The 15,325-nt window shown below is 38.9% G+C and overlaps 1 protein-coding gene across 5 annotated transcripts in view; it reads left to right on the forward strand.

Moving 5' to 3' along the window:
• Positions 1-14,241, forward strand: part of ezh1 (enhancer of zeste 1 polycomb repressive complex 2 subunit) — a 23,322-nt gene extending 9,081 nt beyond the window's left edge. For 4 of the 5 annotated variants that reach the window (XM_060893117.1, XM_060893118.1, XM_060893119.1 and 1 more), the window contains 8 exons: positions 1,748-1,839; positions 2,154-2,182; positions 3,009-3,134; positions 6,920-7,098; positions 7,346-7,441; positions 7,666-7,747; positions 7,871-7,951; positions 8,346-14,241. In XM_060893117.1, coding sequence (XP_060749100.1) covers positions 1,748-1,839; positions 2,154-2,182; positions 3,009-3,134; positions 6,920-7,098; positions 7,346-7,441; positions 7,666-7,747; positions 7,871-7,951; positions 8,346-8,527 — 867 coding nt within the window. In that variant the 3' untranslated portion in view covers positions 8,528-14,241. The remainder of the gene's footprint in view (positions 1-1,747; positions 1,840-2,153; positions 2,183-3,008; positions 3,135-6,919; positions 7,099-7,345; positions 7,442-7,665; positions 7,748-7,870; positions 7,952-8,345) is intronic. The other variant, XM_060893120.1, reaches the window with a different exon arrangement.
• Positions 14,242-15,325: the final 1,084 nt, after the last annotated feature.

Genomic DNA, 15,325 nt, shown 5'->3' on the forward strand with positions numbered 1-15,325 from the left:
ACATACACATACACACACATACACAGAGACAAAAGACACGTGCACACACATACATGCACACACACACATTAACATACACGCACATACACACTTACACATACACACACACACAGACAAAAGACACACATGCATGCACACAAACACATACACAGAGACAAAAGACACGCACACACACAGACAGAAGACACACATGCATGCACACAAACACATACACACACATACACAGAGACAAAAGACACATGCACACACACATGCATGCGCACACACACATTAACATACACGCACATACACACTTACACATACGCGTACACACAGACAAAAGACACGCACACATGCATGCACACACACACACACACACATTTACATACACGCACATACACACTTACACATGCACATACACACAGACAAAAGACACGCACATACACACTTACACATACACACACAGACAAAAGACACTCATGCATGCACACAAACACATACACACACATACACAGAGACAAAAGACACGCACACACACATGCATGCACACACACACATATTAACATACACACACATACACACTTACACATACACATACACACAGACTTTTTTGCACACATGCATGCACACACACACACACACACATTCACATACACGCACATACACACTTACACATACACATACACACAGACAAAATACGCACACACACATACATGCACACATACAGACATATATACACACACACACACACACACACATGCATGTACACACACACATACACAGACAAAAGACACATACACACACCCATACACACAGACGCACACACGCATGCTCACACACTCACCCACACACAGACACACGCATGCACACACACATACAGACATACACAGATGCGCACACACACACACACACACACACACACACACACACCCAAAACCAGACTTTTAGTTGAAAAGCTTCCTCTGAGGTTAGTGAGGTTTTGTTTGTTAATTTTCTCTAACTGTGGCAGTTGTCTGCAAAGTGCTCGTATGCCACACAGGACGTATTTCTAATCTTCAGTATAGTCTTGAGCTCCGTCATGACCAGGACACTGCCAGGATAAAAATGGTCACTGCAGATAAATTAGCCTTTATTTAAAAAAAAAAAAAATTCTTTAACTTTACTTAGCTTTTGGTTTTATTTTGAGTTTCCTTTAACATTAGCAAAAACAAAACAATAAAACCTTGACCTGCACTCGTGCTCATATAAAGATCCTCCCTTGCCGTAACCTATTTATAGCACGCTGCTAGTTATGGCGTAACAATCCAACCAAAGTTTTTCTTCAAAGAGAGCAGTGCCACGAAACTGTCGATGGAGAGGACACAAGCTTTCGGTCCCTTTCCGCTAGCTCAGGAAGGAAAAAGTGCTCAAGCATCAGCTACATTTGGTGCCTTTTTTAAACAGGCTACAGATGTTACAGACGAGCCTGAGCCTGGTTCCTCTTAAGATTTCTTCCCCATATCATCTCAGGGAGTTTTTTTGTTTTAATTAAATAAAATAAATAGAATTCAGTAGATGTTTCATTACAGGCTACATGTTAGCAGCTAATGTTGAGGTTTTGCTCCGTTGTTACTGTTCGGTAATTTCGAGGTCACTGGAACGCTGACTTTAACCTAGTTGGAGCTATAATAGAGCCTTTTATAAAAGAGCCTTTTAGACTCTTATAGTGTGTGTGTGTGTGTGTGTGTGTGTGTGTGTGTGTGTGTGTGTGTGTGTGTGTGTGTCTCAGGTGTACGAGTTTGCCGTGAAAGAGGTTCTGATTCATCGAGTTCCTCTGGAAGATGGAGGCATCTCCCCCCAAAAGAAGAAAAGAAAACACCGGTAAAACACACGATTTTTCTCATTTATACTTTTGAACAAATACTCATGTGTTAATTGGCCATTTTTTTGATCAGGAGATCATGAGTTTAAACCCCGAAGATGTGCGTTTAAGACAATCCACTTTGGTCATCAGCATCTTTCTTTCTGTTGGTTTTATGATTGTGTCATGGCTTCACTGTGCAAGTTAAAGCACACGCTACACTGCAGATACTAACATCTTTCACTCTGTCTAGTGCAATTTTGATATTTTAAATGTCTTTTTCATGTCATATGTGGCACCAGAATGAGTCATGATCACATCTCTCTGTTTTCAGGTTATGGGCCAAGATCCAGTTAAAAAAAGGTGATCTCTTCCTGCTGAAGCAAATCAGTCATGTTCTAAAGATAATGATAAGGAATTATGTTAGAATATCTGTCTGTCTATCTGTTTGTGTATGCCTGTCCATCTGTCCAACTGTCTCCACCTGCCAGTCTGTCCACCTGTATATCTGCCAGTCTGTCTGTCTGTCTGTCTGTCTGTTTATCCATCTGTCTATCTCCCAGTCTGTCTGTCTATCTACCTATCTCTCTGTCTGTCTATACATCTGTTTGTGTATATGTCTGTCTTTCTGCCAGTCTGTCTGTCTATCCACCTGTCTGTCTTTCTGCCAGTCTGTCTGTCTATCCACATGTCTGTCTATCCACCTGTCTGTCTTTCTGCCAGTCTGTCTGTCTATCCACCTGTCTGTTTATTCACCTGTCTGACTATCTGCCAGTCTGTCTGTCTATCCACATGTCTGTCTATCCACATGTCTGTCTATCCACCTGTCTGTCTTTCTGCCAGTCTGTCTGTCTATCCACCTGTCTGTTTATTCACCTGTCTGACTATCTGCCAGTCTGTCTGTCTTTCCACCTGTCTGTTTATTCACCTGTCTGTCTAGCTGCCAGTCTGTCTGTATATCCACTTATCTGTCAGTCCGTCTGACTGTCTATCCACTTGTCGCCTGTCTGTCTGTTTATCCATCCATCCATCTATCTGCCTGTCTCTCTGTCAACATGCCTGTTCGTCCGTCTGTCTATTCCTTCTGTCTGTCTCCTCATCATGAATGTTATAGACTGTCCCTGTGTTTGAATCTTTTAGAATTGAAGGTGATTTTCTTCACACGCTCGTGTTTTGTTCACCTTTTTAGATAATTCGTCCAATCAGGTCTACAACTACCAGCCATGTGACCACCCCGAGCATCCGTGTGACAGCTCGTGTCCATGTGTGATGACCCAGAACTTCTGTGAGAAATTCTGCCAGTGTGATCAAGAGTGTGAGTGGAAGCACGCACACACACGCATACACACGCACACACATACACACAAAACACACACACACAAAACACACGCACACACATTTTTGTATCAAAGAGCCTTTTATTCCTCGTCTTACTGTGGAATGAGGAAACTCTCATGAGGCCAGGTGAGACGAGGACAGGTGTCCAGAAATACTCTCATTTCATTTAACACCGTTTTCTCTCTTTCTCTACTTTCTCTCCAGTTTTTTCCCTATGTTGAGATTCCCGTCTGCACCATCTAGCTTTTCTTGTACGGAAAATATAGTTTGTTTATTAATCTGCTTTATATAGTGTGAAGAATTAGACTTTATGTAAACAGGGTTCGTACGAGCTGCTTGAAGTGCACACTAGAAACTGGTGTGAACGAGACAGATGAACGCGTGTGTGTGTCTGTGTGTGTGTGTGTGTGTGTGTGTGTGTGTGTGTGTGTGTGTCTGTGTGTGTGTGTGTGTGTGTGATATTGTCCCCACAATATAACACGTTCCATTCTGCTCCTGCTGCACATCTGTCTGTTTGTCCATCCGCTCATATGTCTGTCTTTCTGTCTGTATTTCTATCGGTGTATATGTCAGTCTGTCTGTCTCTCTGTCTATCTATGTGTCTGTCTTCCTATCCACCTGTCTATCTGTGTGTCCACCTGTCCGGTTGTCTGTCATTCTGTCTGTTTATCCACCTGTCTATCTGTTTGTGCGCATGTCTGCCTTTCTATCCACCTGTCTATCTGTGTGTCCACCTGTCCTGCTGTCTGTCATTCTGTCTGTTTATCCACCTGTCTATCCTTTTGTCTGCATGTCTGCCTTTCTATCCACCTGTCTATCTGTGTGTCCACCTGTCCGGTTGTCTGTCATTCTGTCTGTTTATCCACCTGTCTATCTGTTTGTGCGCATGTCTGCCTTTCTATCCACCTGTCTATCTGTGTGTCCACCTGTCCGGTTGTCTGTCATTCTGTCTGTTTATCCACCTGTCTATCCTTTTGTCTGCATGTCTGCCTTTCTATCCACCTGTCTATCTGTGTGTCCACCTGTCCTGCTGTCTGTCATTCTGTCTGTTTATCCACCTGTCTATCCTTTTGTCTGCATGTCTGCCTTTCTATCCACCTGTCTATCTGTGTGTCCACCTGTCCGGTTGTCTGTCATTCTGTCTGTTTATCCACCTGTCTATCCTTTTGTCTGCATGTCTGCCTTTCTATCCACCTGTCTATCTGTGTGTCCACCTGTCCTGCTGTCTGTCATTCTGTCTGTTTATCCACCTGTCTATCCTTTTGTCTGCATGTCTGCCTTTCTATCCACCTGTCTATCTGTGTGTCCACCTGTCCGGTTGTCTGTCATTCTGTCTGTTTATCCACCTGTCTATCTGTTTGTGCGCATGTCTGTCTTCCTATCCACCTGTCTATCTGTGTGTCCACCTGTCCGGCTGTCTGTCATTCTGTCTGTTTATCCACCTGTCTATCTGTTTGTGCGCATGTCTGCCTTTCTATCCACCTGTCTATCCGTGTGTCCACCTCTGTCCATCTCTCAATCCACCTGTCTGTCTGTCCACCTGTGTGGGTGTCTGTCTTTCTTTTTATCCACCTTTATGTCCACACGTGTATATGTCTGTCTACCTGTCTGTCTTTCTTTTCATCTGTCTGTCTTTTTTCCAGCTCTGTCTCTCTGTCTATCTGTCTATCTGTGTCTCCACCTGTCTGTCTATATGTCCTTCAGCAGCACTCATTAACCAAACACCTCCAGACAGAAGAGGAATTCAGATATAGAAAGAATAGCGTGTGTCGCTCTGATCCTCTTCACATCAATGACACAGTGTCCTTTTTCTTGTCCTTGTTTTAAGCCGGTTGCCAGATATTACTTTTTTCATGTATGCGTCTATCTGTTGTTGTTTTTTTAAAGCTACTTAACAGTAGATTGATGATGAAGGTTTCGGGTCTTACGCAAGAACCTGACAGTGAAAAAAGGTGACAGATTTTCCCTCATTGCTGTTCTAATGCTGTCTAAATGCTGCGTTAGACACGTTCTTCAACAACAGAGGGCAGATGTGTACACACAAGCACACACACACACTTGTGAGACCTTTACTAAACAAGACGGGGCAGATACAGAAACAGAGACTTTCTCTTTTCATTACTTTTATTACTGAGCAACATTTAAAAATAACGTGAACGGTCGGTCCTTGGCTTGAGGTTTTGTGCTTCATTGATTTAGATTTTGTTTATTCTCAGTTTGATTTCAGTGCAGATTACATCACTCCTTATTTACACACAAACACACACACACACACACACACATACACACACACGCACACACTCCCTAAGCTTAATGGTGTAGAGGAGAGAATAGTGAAGTTACTCAAACGTCAAGCATGTCTCTGTCCCTTTAAGCATTAATTGTGGTTTTGGGTTGCCAGGTTTGCGAAGACTCCGGATTGGCTGTAACAAGACCAATTTTTTTTTAAAAAATGTTTTTTTAATTAGTTGATGTCTTGAATCTTTTTAATGAATCACATCACTGCTCGCTGTTTGAACAGGAAGCGGAAGGTTTTTCTAAAGTACCGTTTATTACATGTTTATATTGTTAAAATTCAAGTGAATCCATAATAATAATGTTAAGATGATGTAATATTCTGGTGTAATTAATATAGTATATATTGTATGTAAATATATAAAATGAAAGTGTTTCATTTTTGAATCAGTGACTATAGTTTGGAAAATTACTACAACTGCAGTAATATGAGACATCTCTCTTTTTTCCTGTTTCTAGCTTTTCTCTTGTCATAAACCTAAATTGATTTTAAAGTGTATTCTAGTAGCACAATAGGCCTTTTTTTCCATGTGTGAAAGCCGCTTAATGCGTGAGAATGGCCATTGAGCTGCTCGTAATATTCCTCAGTGACAGTAAATGATATCGTGATACGCTGCGCCAAATATTGTGCCTCGACTCGTTCGAATGTGACTTGCGTGCATGTACAAACACGCTGAAAACTGCTGAACTGAATCAGACTTTCTTCAGTATGAGGTGTAACTTTAACCCTTTTCACCAGCGCACTGGATTTCCACTTAAGCAAAATTTTCAATCTTTGAATATGCAAATGAATTTGTTTTTTTCGGCACAAGTTTAATATAAAATGAATCAAAGCACTGTTGGCTTTCAGCGTGAGGCAAAATCTATTGGGATAACCGTAAACAGAATTTTTGTGCTTGAACTGGGACTTGGGGCATGTTAGGGAGCAGAAATGGGTTTGATATCATATTTACTGTGAATATATTGCCTCTAGGGGGTGGTTCTGGGTTTGATTCCCGCCTCCGTCTTGTGTGTGTGGAGTTTGCATGTTCTCCCCGTGTCTCGGGGGTTTCCCTCGGGGTACTCCGGTTTCCTCCCCCGGTCCAAAGACATGCATGGTAGGTTGATTGGTATCTCTGGAAAATTGTCCTTAGTGTGTGATTGCGTGAGTGAATGAGAGTGTGTGTGTGTGTGCCCTGTGATGGGTTGGCACTCCATCCAGGGTGTATCCTGCCTTGATGCCCGATGACGCCTGAGATAGGCACAGACTCCACGTGACCCGAGGTAGTTCCGATAAGCGGTAGAAAATGTATGAATATTGCCTCTAGTATTCTAGGGAAAAACAGAAATGCTTATTAAACATTACAGATTATTAAATTCCTCTTCTACTTTCGTATGAGCTTCATATATGGACACAACCGAACAGGAGGAAGCTCCATTTTTTTTTTCTTTCAGTTTTACTCATTTTCATTTCATCTCCTTGTGCAGGTCAGAACCGTTTCCCAGGCTGCCGCTGTAAGACGCAGTGTAACACTAAGCAGTGTCCGTGCTACCTGGCCGTACGCGAGTGCGACCCCGACCTCTGTTTGACCTGCGGCGCTTCAGAACACTGGGACAGCAAACAGGTTTCCTGCAAGAACTGCAGCATCCAGAGAGGACTCAAAAAGGTACAGGTTTAGTACAGAAAAAAGAAAAGAGAGAAATGTTCCTTACTTCAAATGTAACCAATCAGAATAAAGATCAGAAAACCATCAGTGTAAATATCTGTGACATGGAGTTAGAGAACAAAGGACACGCATATAAACCAGGGATGGGTGATGAGTAAACTGTGATGTCAACAAAAATTTCAGTTTGATGATTAAAGCGTGAATGAATTTAACTAGTTTAATGAACTCTGACTTCTGACCTCTTCAGCACCTCCTCCTGGCTCCGTCAGACGTAGCGGGATGGGGAACATTCATCAAGGAGCCGGTTCAGAAAAACGAATTCATCTCCGAGTACTGTGGCGAGGCAAGCTCAGTGCAGTTACACACACACACACACACACATACACACACATACACGATCTTCTTCAATAAATCTTCACCATATCTTTTAACTTTGTTTTTTATGTTTATTTTTACTTTTAATGTAAATTTCACTATTCGTGCATAATGTTACTTGAGGCTTTATGAAGATCATTTACTCTCCACGTTATGATTCCCAATTGATTTTTTTTCCTACTGGATGTTCAGCTCATTTCCCAAGATGAAGCAGACAGAAGAGGCAGAATCTACGACAAGTACATGTCCAGCTTCTTGTTCAACCTGAACAACGGTACATATTATACATATTAAATCATATAGTTATAGTATGTTTTCTGTTCCTCGTTACTTTACATGTTTACACTTTTACAAGTTGAGGTCTTACACTTCCTGTGTCTGTGTTTGACCTCAACAGACTTCGTGGTGGACGCAACAAGAAAAGGGAACAAAATCCGCTTTGCCAATCACTCTGTCAATCCAAACTGCTACGCAAAAGGCAAGCTTGGCTTCTTTCTTCAAGTTCAAGTTCAAATCTTTATTTTGTCCCCAAATGGGGCAATTCATTTTGCAACAGGTAGTGAACAAATCACACACAATCACACACACAACAACAGTACAAAAAATTGCCTACTATGCAGGCATAGTTAAAATAATAAGATAATAAAAGCAATAAACAATCAGCAAATAATAAAGTTATCTATAGTTCTTTGCAGAATTGAGAAGCAGAATGGCTGCAGGGTCAAAAGAGTGTTTATATCTGTTGGTTCTGGATTTGGGGATTTTAAAACGTAATCCCGATGGCAACATCTGAAATTCAGCCCGTAAGGGATGAGAATTATCTGACAAAATAGACTCAGCCCTCCTTAACTGATTGGTGGATTTTGTTGCAGTTGTCATGGTGAATGGGGACCATCGCATCGGTATCTTCGCCAAACGGGCAATACAGCAGGGAGAGGAGCTGTTTTTCGACTACAGGTATTCTGTAATGTTCATTAGGGCTTCAGGAAACACGAATCGACGTGATTCCCTGAAGTGTAAATCTAAACCCACCCAATCCAGCGCATCCTGCTAAGCGCAAGCTTGTTGTATCTGGTGCAGCAGATTGGATCTGGAGCTGAACATAGTAAAAAGATTGTTCTTGACATTTAAAAAATATATAGTTTATATTGTTGTGTTGTTTCCTTCCAATGAAATTAAACCACACCATTGCGTACGTGTGGTGGCTTGGGGAAAACATTCACAAGGTAAATTTTACTGAATAAAATAAAGGTTGTCATGTTTGATACCATGACACCAGAGAGGTACATTAGCGTTACATGGCGATGTCCAATGCGATTTCCCAGACCACAACACACGCACATTATTTTATGTTTTTGTGTAAATGTCTGGTATATATTTTTGTATATGATGCTTCATGGAAGTGTATAAGTCAACATTACACAAAAGTAAAAATAGAACATTTTGTTAAAGTGTAAAAATGCAGTTTTTAAAAAAAACAATCATTCATTTATTCATTTTTAGAAATATATGTTAAGCTCAGTGGCTCTGGAGTCACAAACATTAGAGAAAATTCCTCAAACGAAACCTAACAAACATTGGAGAAAATTCCCCGAACGAAACCTAACAAACATTTGAGAAAATTCTAAAAATTAAACCTAGCAAACAATAGAGAATAGTCCCAAAAAGAATTCACAAAAGTTTTTTCAAATGAGAACTCACAAAAAATGAAAGAAAATTCCTTAAACAAAACTTTGACAATATTAGAGAACATTACCAAGCAAAGCCTCAGAAACATCAGAGAAAATTTTCCAAATGAAACCTTGCAAATGTTAAAGAATATTCTCAAACTAAGCCTCGCAACCATTAGAGATAATTCATTAGAGACAAGACCTCTCAAACTTTAGTGAAAAATTCCACCAAGGAAACCTCACAGACGTTAAAATATTTCCACACACAAATCCGTGCAAACTTTTGAGAATATTCGCAAACATTTAAAAAAAAATTGGGGGGAAAAAAATGTAAACAAATCCTGGGAAAATTCAACATTTCTTTTTCATTTTCCATTTTACTGGAAAATTGCTGCGTATGTGGAGGCAGCCACAGATTGAGAAGAATCTCTTTCTTTTACAGAGGAATGTCCGAGCTGGCCTATGCACAGAAGCTAACTTGCATTTATCTTTGGTTTTTAAAGCTTGTACTGGATTGAAACTCTGCATTTCGTTGATATTCACTTATAGTACATCCCTGGATCCCTCGTAGGTACAGTCAAGCCGACGCTCTCAAATACGTAGGGATAGAGAGGGAGATCGACGTGGTCTGAGTTTCCCACCCGCTGCTTTTCCTGCCCACAATGCACCTCTCCTCACTCAGGACTGCGGTTCTATCATGTGGTTGCTTGGATACATCTTCAGTTGCAAAGAAGGATTCTGTGATATCATAACATTACCATAACGGTATGATATCAAAGAATCGCTCACCATGAAATAAAACAAAAGGTCATCGATTAAAAAAAGAATTTCTATATTTAAACATGGGGTTAATCAGATTGTCTGAACTCGAGTGTTGGGATGTAAGATACAAAAAAGATGCTAGCGTTCAATACATTTTAAGAAATCTTAAAATAACATTTTATTCAAAAGCGAACAAGCTAATCATATTAGTTTATTCGGCAAGCTAATATGCTAACATTCCCAGTTTAACCTAACGGAAAGCACAGAAATGCACAGGAATGTGTTAACTTAGCAGATTCTATTATGCTAGCAACATATAGGCCAGTACAGTAATTAGCAGTTTATGCTATTTTACTAATACAAATGCCTCACGTTCTATTAAGATCATTAGCTAGTCATGAATGGTAGCACTTGCTACAGAGCTAGCACATGGATGATTAGCAAAGTAATGTGAGAATATTTGTACCTCATGTCCACTTAGCAATGCTACAGTGATGACAAGGGACGAGTTAAGAAAAAAAAAGATCAAATAACCTCAGATAGCCATTTCCTTTCCATTACTCACATTTATTTTCTTGACAAGAAAGCATTAAAAGCTGCTAGTTTGGCTAATCTGGAGCAGAGAGCGTTCTTCACTTCAGTAACCTTTTCACCTTGTGGTAAACTCTGTACACGAGCTTCTATAGCGGTTTTAGCCTACTTATATATGCTACATAATGTTTAGCTGCCAACTAGAAGACATATTTATGATTGCTGTTAGTTTCAGTCAGTTTATTCACACGGAAAATGATCGATCTTCACGTCTGCAATAATGTTATCTCTCGCTGTAGTGCGGTGTACTGTAATGTTAGCTTGTCGCTCTAATCTGCAAAGCTTTGCCGTTTGCTACTTTGGCATTCAGGCTATATTTTTTTAAAACGTTTCTGCAACACTATCTATGCGATCTCATAACCACAGACGCTAATCTGTATCTAACCTTGGGGATTCTCGGCTATTCCGGCGCTAGGCATCTCGGCTCTGGCTAACTATGTAGCACAAATGAATACTCATTAGCAAGAGACAAACTAGCAGCAGTCACAACAGGAATCCACAGGGTTGCCAGGTTTCAAATAAATGCTCATAAATTGACCAGAACATGTGAAATATTGGAAAAAAATTCGTATATTCAGTATAATACAATACAGTACACCTTTTTCTTCACCTGGTACAAACATTGTCTTCTCCGTAATAGCCGCTTTGTAATTATAATTAAATACGTTTACAGGCTTTTAAACAAGCAAAAAAAAAAACAACGCTGATCACGTTTTAAAAAATGGTTTATTCTGGCAACCCTGGCTATCAATTATATATAATTTAGGCATCTGGTATCCTGTAACAAGAAGCAAAAAATAAATAAATAAATAAAATGAAACCATACAAGCCGGCAGTGAATGTTGCACTTCGATTTAATGATGATGAAGGAAAGAAACGTGTGCGATTTATTCGTAGGTTTTTTTTTAATCTTCTTTTATGGATTAAATAACGAGCTAAACCAAACTAAATCCACCATAAGGATTATTGTGTGTTTCACACGGAGGATTTGAGAAGGCGTTATTAAACACTATAGAATTTCCACTGAGAAAAAAAAAGAACGCAAAAATGATTGACGGAATTAGTTAATTAGCTAATCCTGTTGGCCACAAATAATCTCCTCAAATCTTCTGCTCAAGAAAGCAGCATGAATTTAGGAAAGTTTTTTCTTCATTATTAAATAAAATTTCTCTGAATTTTACAGAAGTCCTAAGAGGCCATGCAGTATTAAATTTTTTCTTTCTTTCTTGTCTTATCGTAAGCACGGCTTAATCAACGATCACGAGAAAATTTAATCGTGATCAAAGGAAAACAGCTTATGTCGGGATCGCAAGAAAGTGAAGTCACGATAAGGAGAAAACAAGAAAAGAGGAAAAATATTGCAATGCATGGACTCTTGGGACTTCTGTAGAACTTAGCTTTGAAAACATGTTTACAAAAATTCATATTAAGAAAGAAATGAAGTTCCCAAGGGAACAATTTTTCATCCAGTAACTGAGTAAAAATTCACACTTCAGTTCTAATAACAAGTACAACCATTTTTTTTATTTCGTATCTGTATATTAATTACTTATTACATATTAATTAATTTCTTTTATTTTTTATGCTGCCTCCACTGGCTATCGGAATTACCGAAAATACGACTTTCCTGCTTAGAAGTTGCCCCTCAAGTCGTAAGATCGTTTTGATGCCCGAGTTTCCGAGTCCTAAACTTCCAACATGGCGGATTAGAGTAGATTTCTGTCCTGAATAACAGTTAATTGATCTTAACACATCTAATTATTATTACTTTTGGTCCTGTTCATTAATCCACAGTTGAGGTCATAAGTTTACACCCCTCATGCTGAATCAAAAGACAATTGTTACTAATTTAAAAGAAATAAAAAGGATCTTATAAAATGCCTATATAAGCTAGTTCACATAACAGATGCTTACATGTAGTACACAAGACCCAATCATTTACACAAATGAACCAGTTAAAAAGTTTGCATCCCCTCCATTCTTAAATACTGTGTGTTGTTACTGTAGCTGGAGTGTTTGTCCTGTGCAGTTAAAACCTCCCACAGTTCTTCAGGAAAAACACTTTTCCATCAGAGGCTGTATGATTTTATAAGCCATGTATTCACATGAGGATGACTGCGCAATTCGTAATACAACTTTTCCTGAAAGCACAAACATGCGCTGATGAACAACTCGAGAAGGCAACATGATGCATTACGAACCTAGGGGGTGTAAACTTTTGAGCAGGATGATCGGAGCAAATTGTTATTATTTTGTTTAAAGATCTTATTTTTTCAGAACTCTCCTACCAAAGCTGGATAAGATATTGACGTTTTCCCAGCACATAAAATAATAAATCTTTACAATTTATGATCATCAGGTTGTGCGTTTTAAACATTTTTTGATTTAGACCTTAATTCTGTCATCGTCTGTAAGCATTGTCAATGAAACAATGAGTTCTGGTGTCAGAAAAACTTGCGTCGTTCATGTTTCATGTTCTTTCCGACAGCATAGAGCTTGAACATGAGTAACTCGTAATTACTAGCAGGAAGGAGAATGATTCCGAAGGCAGCACGAAGGCAGCATGAGGCTTTTTTTTTCTTTTCTTTTCTTTTTTATTAAAACCCTGGGAAAACGTTCCTAAGAATCACCATCGGCAGGGGGTGTGAGAGTCCTGACTCCTTGACGGTTCTTCAACCCTAAAGTACATCATTCTAGTTCATAACTGGTCATAAATGGAGTAAACTCAAGCAAACTCATATTTGCTTGACTTGTGCATGCTCTTACGATCCCACCGACATCCTGATGGGATTTGTTCTCGAATTGATGCCATTCCTGCTGGAACAAAGTGCGCTTACTATAGCATTCGTCTAGAACACGTTATCTGTTTGTTCCATATGATTGATTAGTATTCGCTTACTATAGAATGTACTGTTTTGTTTTGGACCCATATGTAACGTCGCCAGGCTCAACTTCACGATTCGGATCCGACTGTAGGAAATTTCTTTTCCTCTTGGAATGCCGTGGTGATTTCTTTCAGAACTCGGAGAATTCCTTTGCCGAGTAAATCATCATACATCATGATCACAATGAACAAAATCACAGAATTCACGATCCCTGTTTTTATCCTTTTCTGCTGATTTAACAGGAAAGGGTTTGTTTCTTACATTTTTTTACAGCAAAAAATATTAATATACATTTTTTTAATTATAAGTTATGACCTCTATTGCTATCTGTACTATTGGTACTATTGGTACTCAGCAATGACACATGCAAACATGAATATTAAGAAATCTAACGTCTCGGCCGTTCTCTTTTACTCCAAACCACGGTCGCAATCCATCTTCTTTTTTTTTTCTGTGATTTAAAAAAATAAATAAATCAAAGGCACATTTTTACTCTTTTCTTTCCTGTGTTCATGTTGAAACATTTTTATTTTCTTCTGGAGAAGTCTTCCCATTTCAATACGTGCCAAATAAGAGATACACTGACTCGGAAAGTAGAGCGGAACTCCCTTTTCATTTAATATATTATATACGTACAAGGATGAAAACAATTAAATACTGATATCCAAAAGTTGGAAATGTTTTGAGACTGAATCTGATTATATTATATAATAATATTTCTCTACTTTGTTGCTTATGCTAACTTCCTCTTTATTAAAAAGAGAGCTCTGTGAGGTGACTGATACGTTGTGGAAGTTAGACGTGTATGTGAAAGCGAGCAGGTCTGTGTATGGAAAATAAATTTATAACTGAAATTTTCATTTGAATGTTTTTGTGTTTTTTTTTTCTTAAATGCATCACGGGAACACAAGCAGTATGTTTGTTTGAGAGTTTTCAGTGGGTTAGTTGTCCTCCATATTGACGTTTGATTCTAGAGCAGCAAAGAAATAATTTATGAGGATTTATTTTGTAATATAAATATCTGGCAACCTTAATAGAAATGCACTTTGGATCCATATGTGATAAAGATAGCTAAAACTCAGATGGGAAGATTTCTTAAACATGTAAAGACTAAAATATTCAATAACTGCCTGCAGATTGAGTCAGTTATACAGGTTGAAAGAATTCTCGATTCTGATTGGTCAGAAAGACTTTTAAATTTTATACAAGGAATTCACTCAAGTTTTCCATTAATGCTCTTCTTCCAATATCATGGTTTCTATAGCAACAGCAATTATACTGGGAGTTGTATAACGGACGATCCGCACAGCGTAATCTTTAATAAACAGATTTTTTTAATTGTTATTATTCAAGAAATAATTAAGATATTTTGGTTGGCGAGGTGACGTTTTCTTTCTGGGGATGTTTACGTGAAACATGTGAAAGGAGCTGCCAGCTTTAGACTTTAGGCTCCCTAAAAAAATCCCACAATGCCACAATCCCTAAAACCATGAAGCATCGATCCTCACCGTGTTCAGCTACTTACTGGAAATGATTACAATATATTTCCTTAAGAGTCTGGAGGACGAACCGAACTCTGCTAAAGTCGACGACAAATGTAAGTAAATCGTTCCGGTTGTTGTAGCTTTCAAATGATTATTTAGTCTTTTTTTGAACTCAGTTATTATACGGTTTGTTTAATTATTTTATAAAATGCACTAGCTAGCTGACGATCCTGCTTGAAGAAGCGTGACAGAAATGTATGAAGTAAACTATTAAGCTTAATTGGTGATATGTTTGGTGTTACACTGACTAATGAGAGAATTAGAACGTCACTAAAGTGTCCATCGCTAGCTAACAAGGAACATATTAATACATATATTAACAGATGGCTAACACTTTTTTTTCATAAATGCTAATTAGCCAACCGTCACGTGCGTCCACTGTTTGGCTAAACCAAAATAT

This window comes from Tachysurus vachellii, chromosome 18, assembly GCF_030014155.1.
Source record: "Tachysurus vachellii isolate PV-2020 chromosome 18, HZAU_Pvac_v1, whole genome shotgun sequence".
Classification (NCBI taxonomy): Eukaryota; Metazoa; Chordata; class Actinopteri; order Siluriformes; family Bagridae; genus Tachysurus; species Tachysurus vachellii.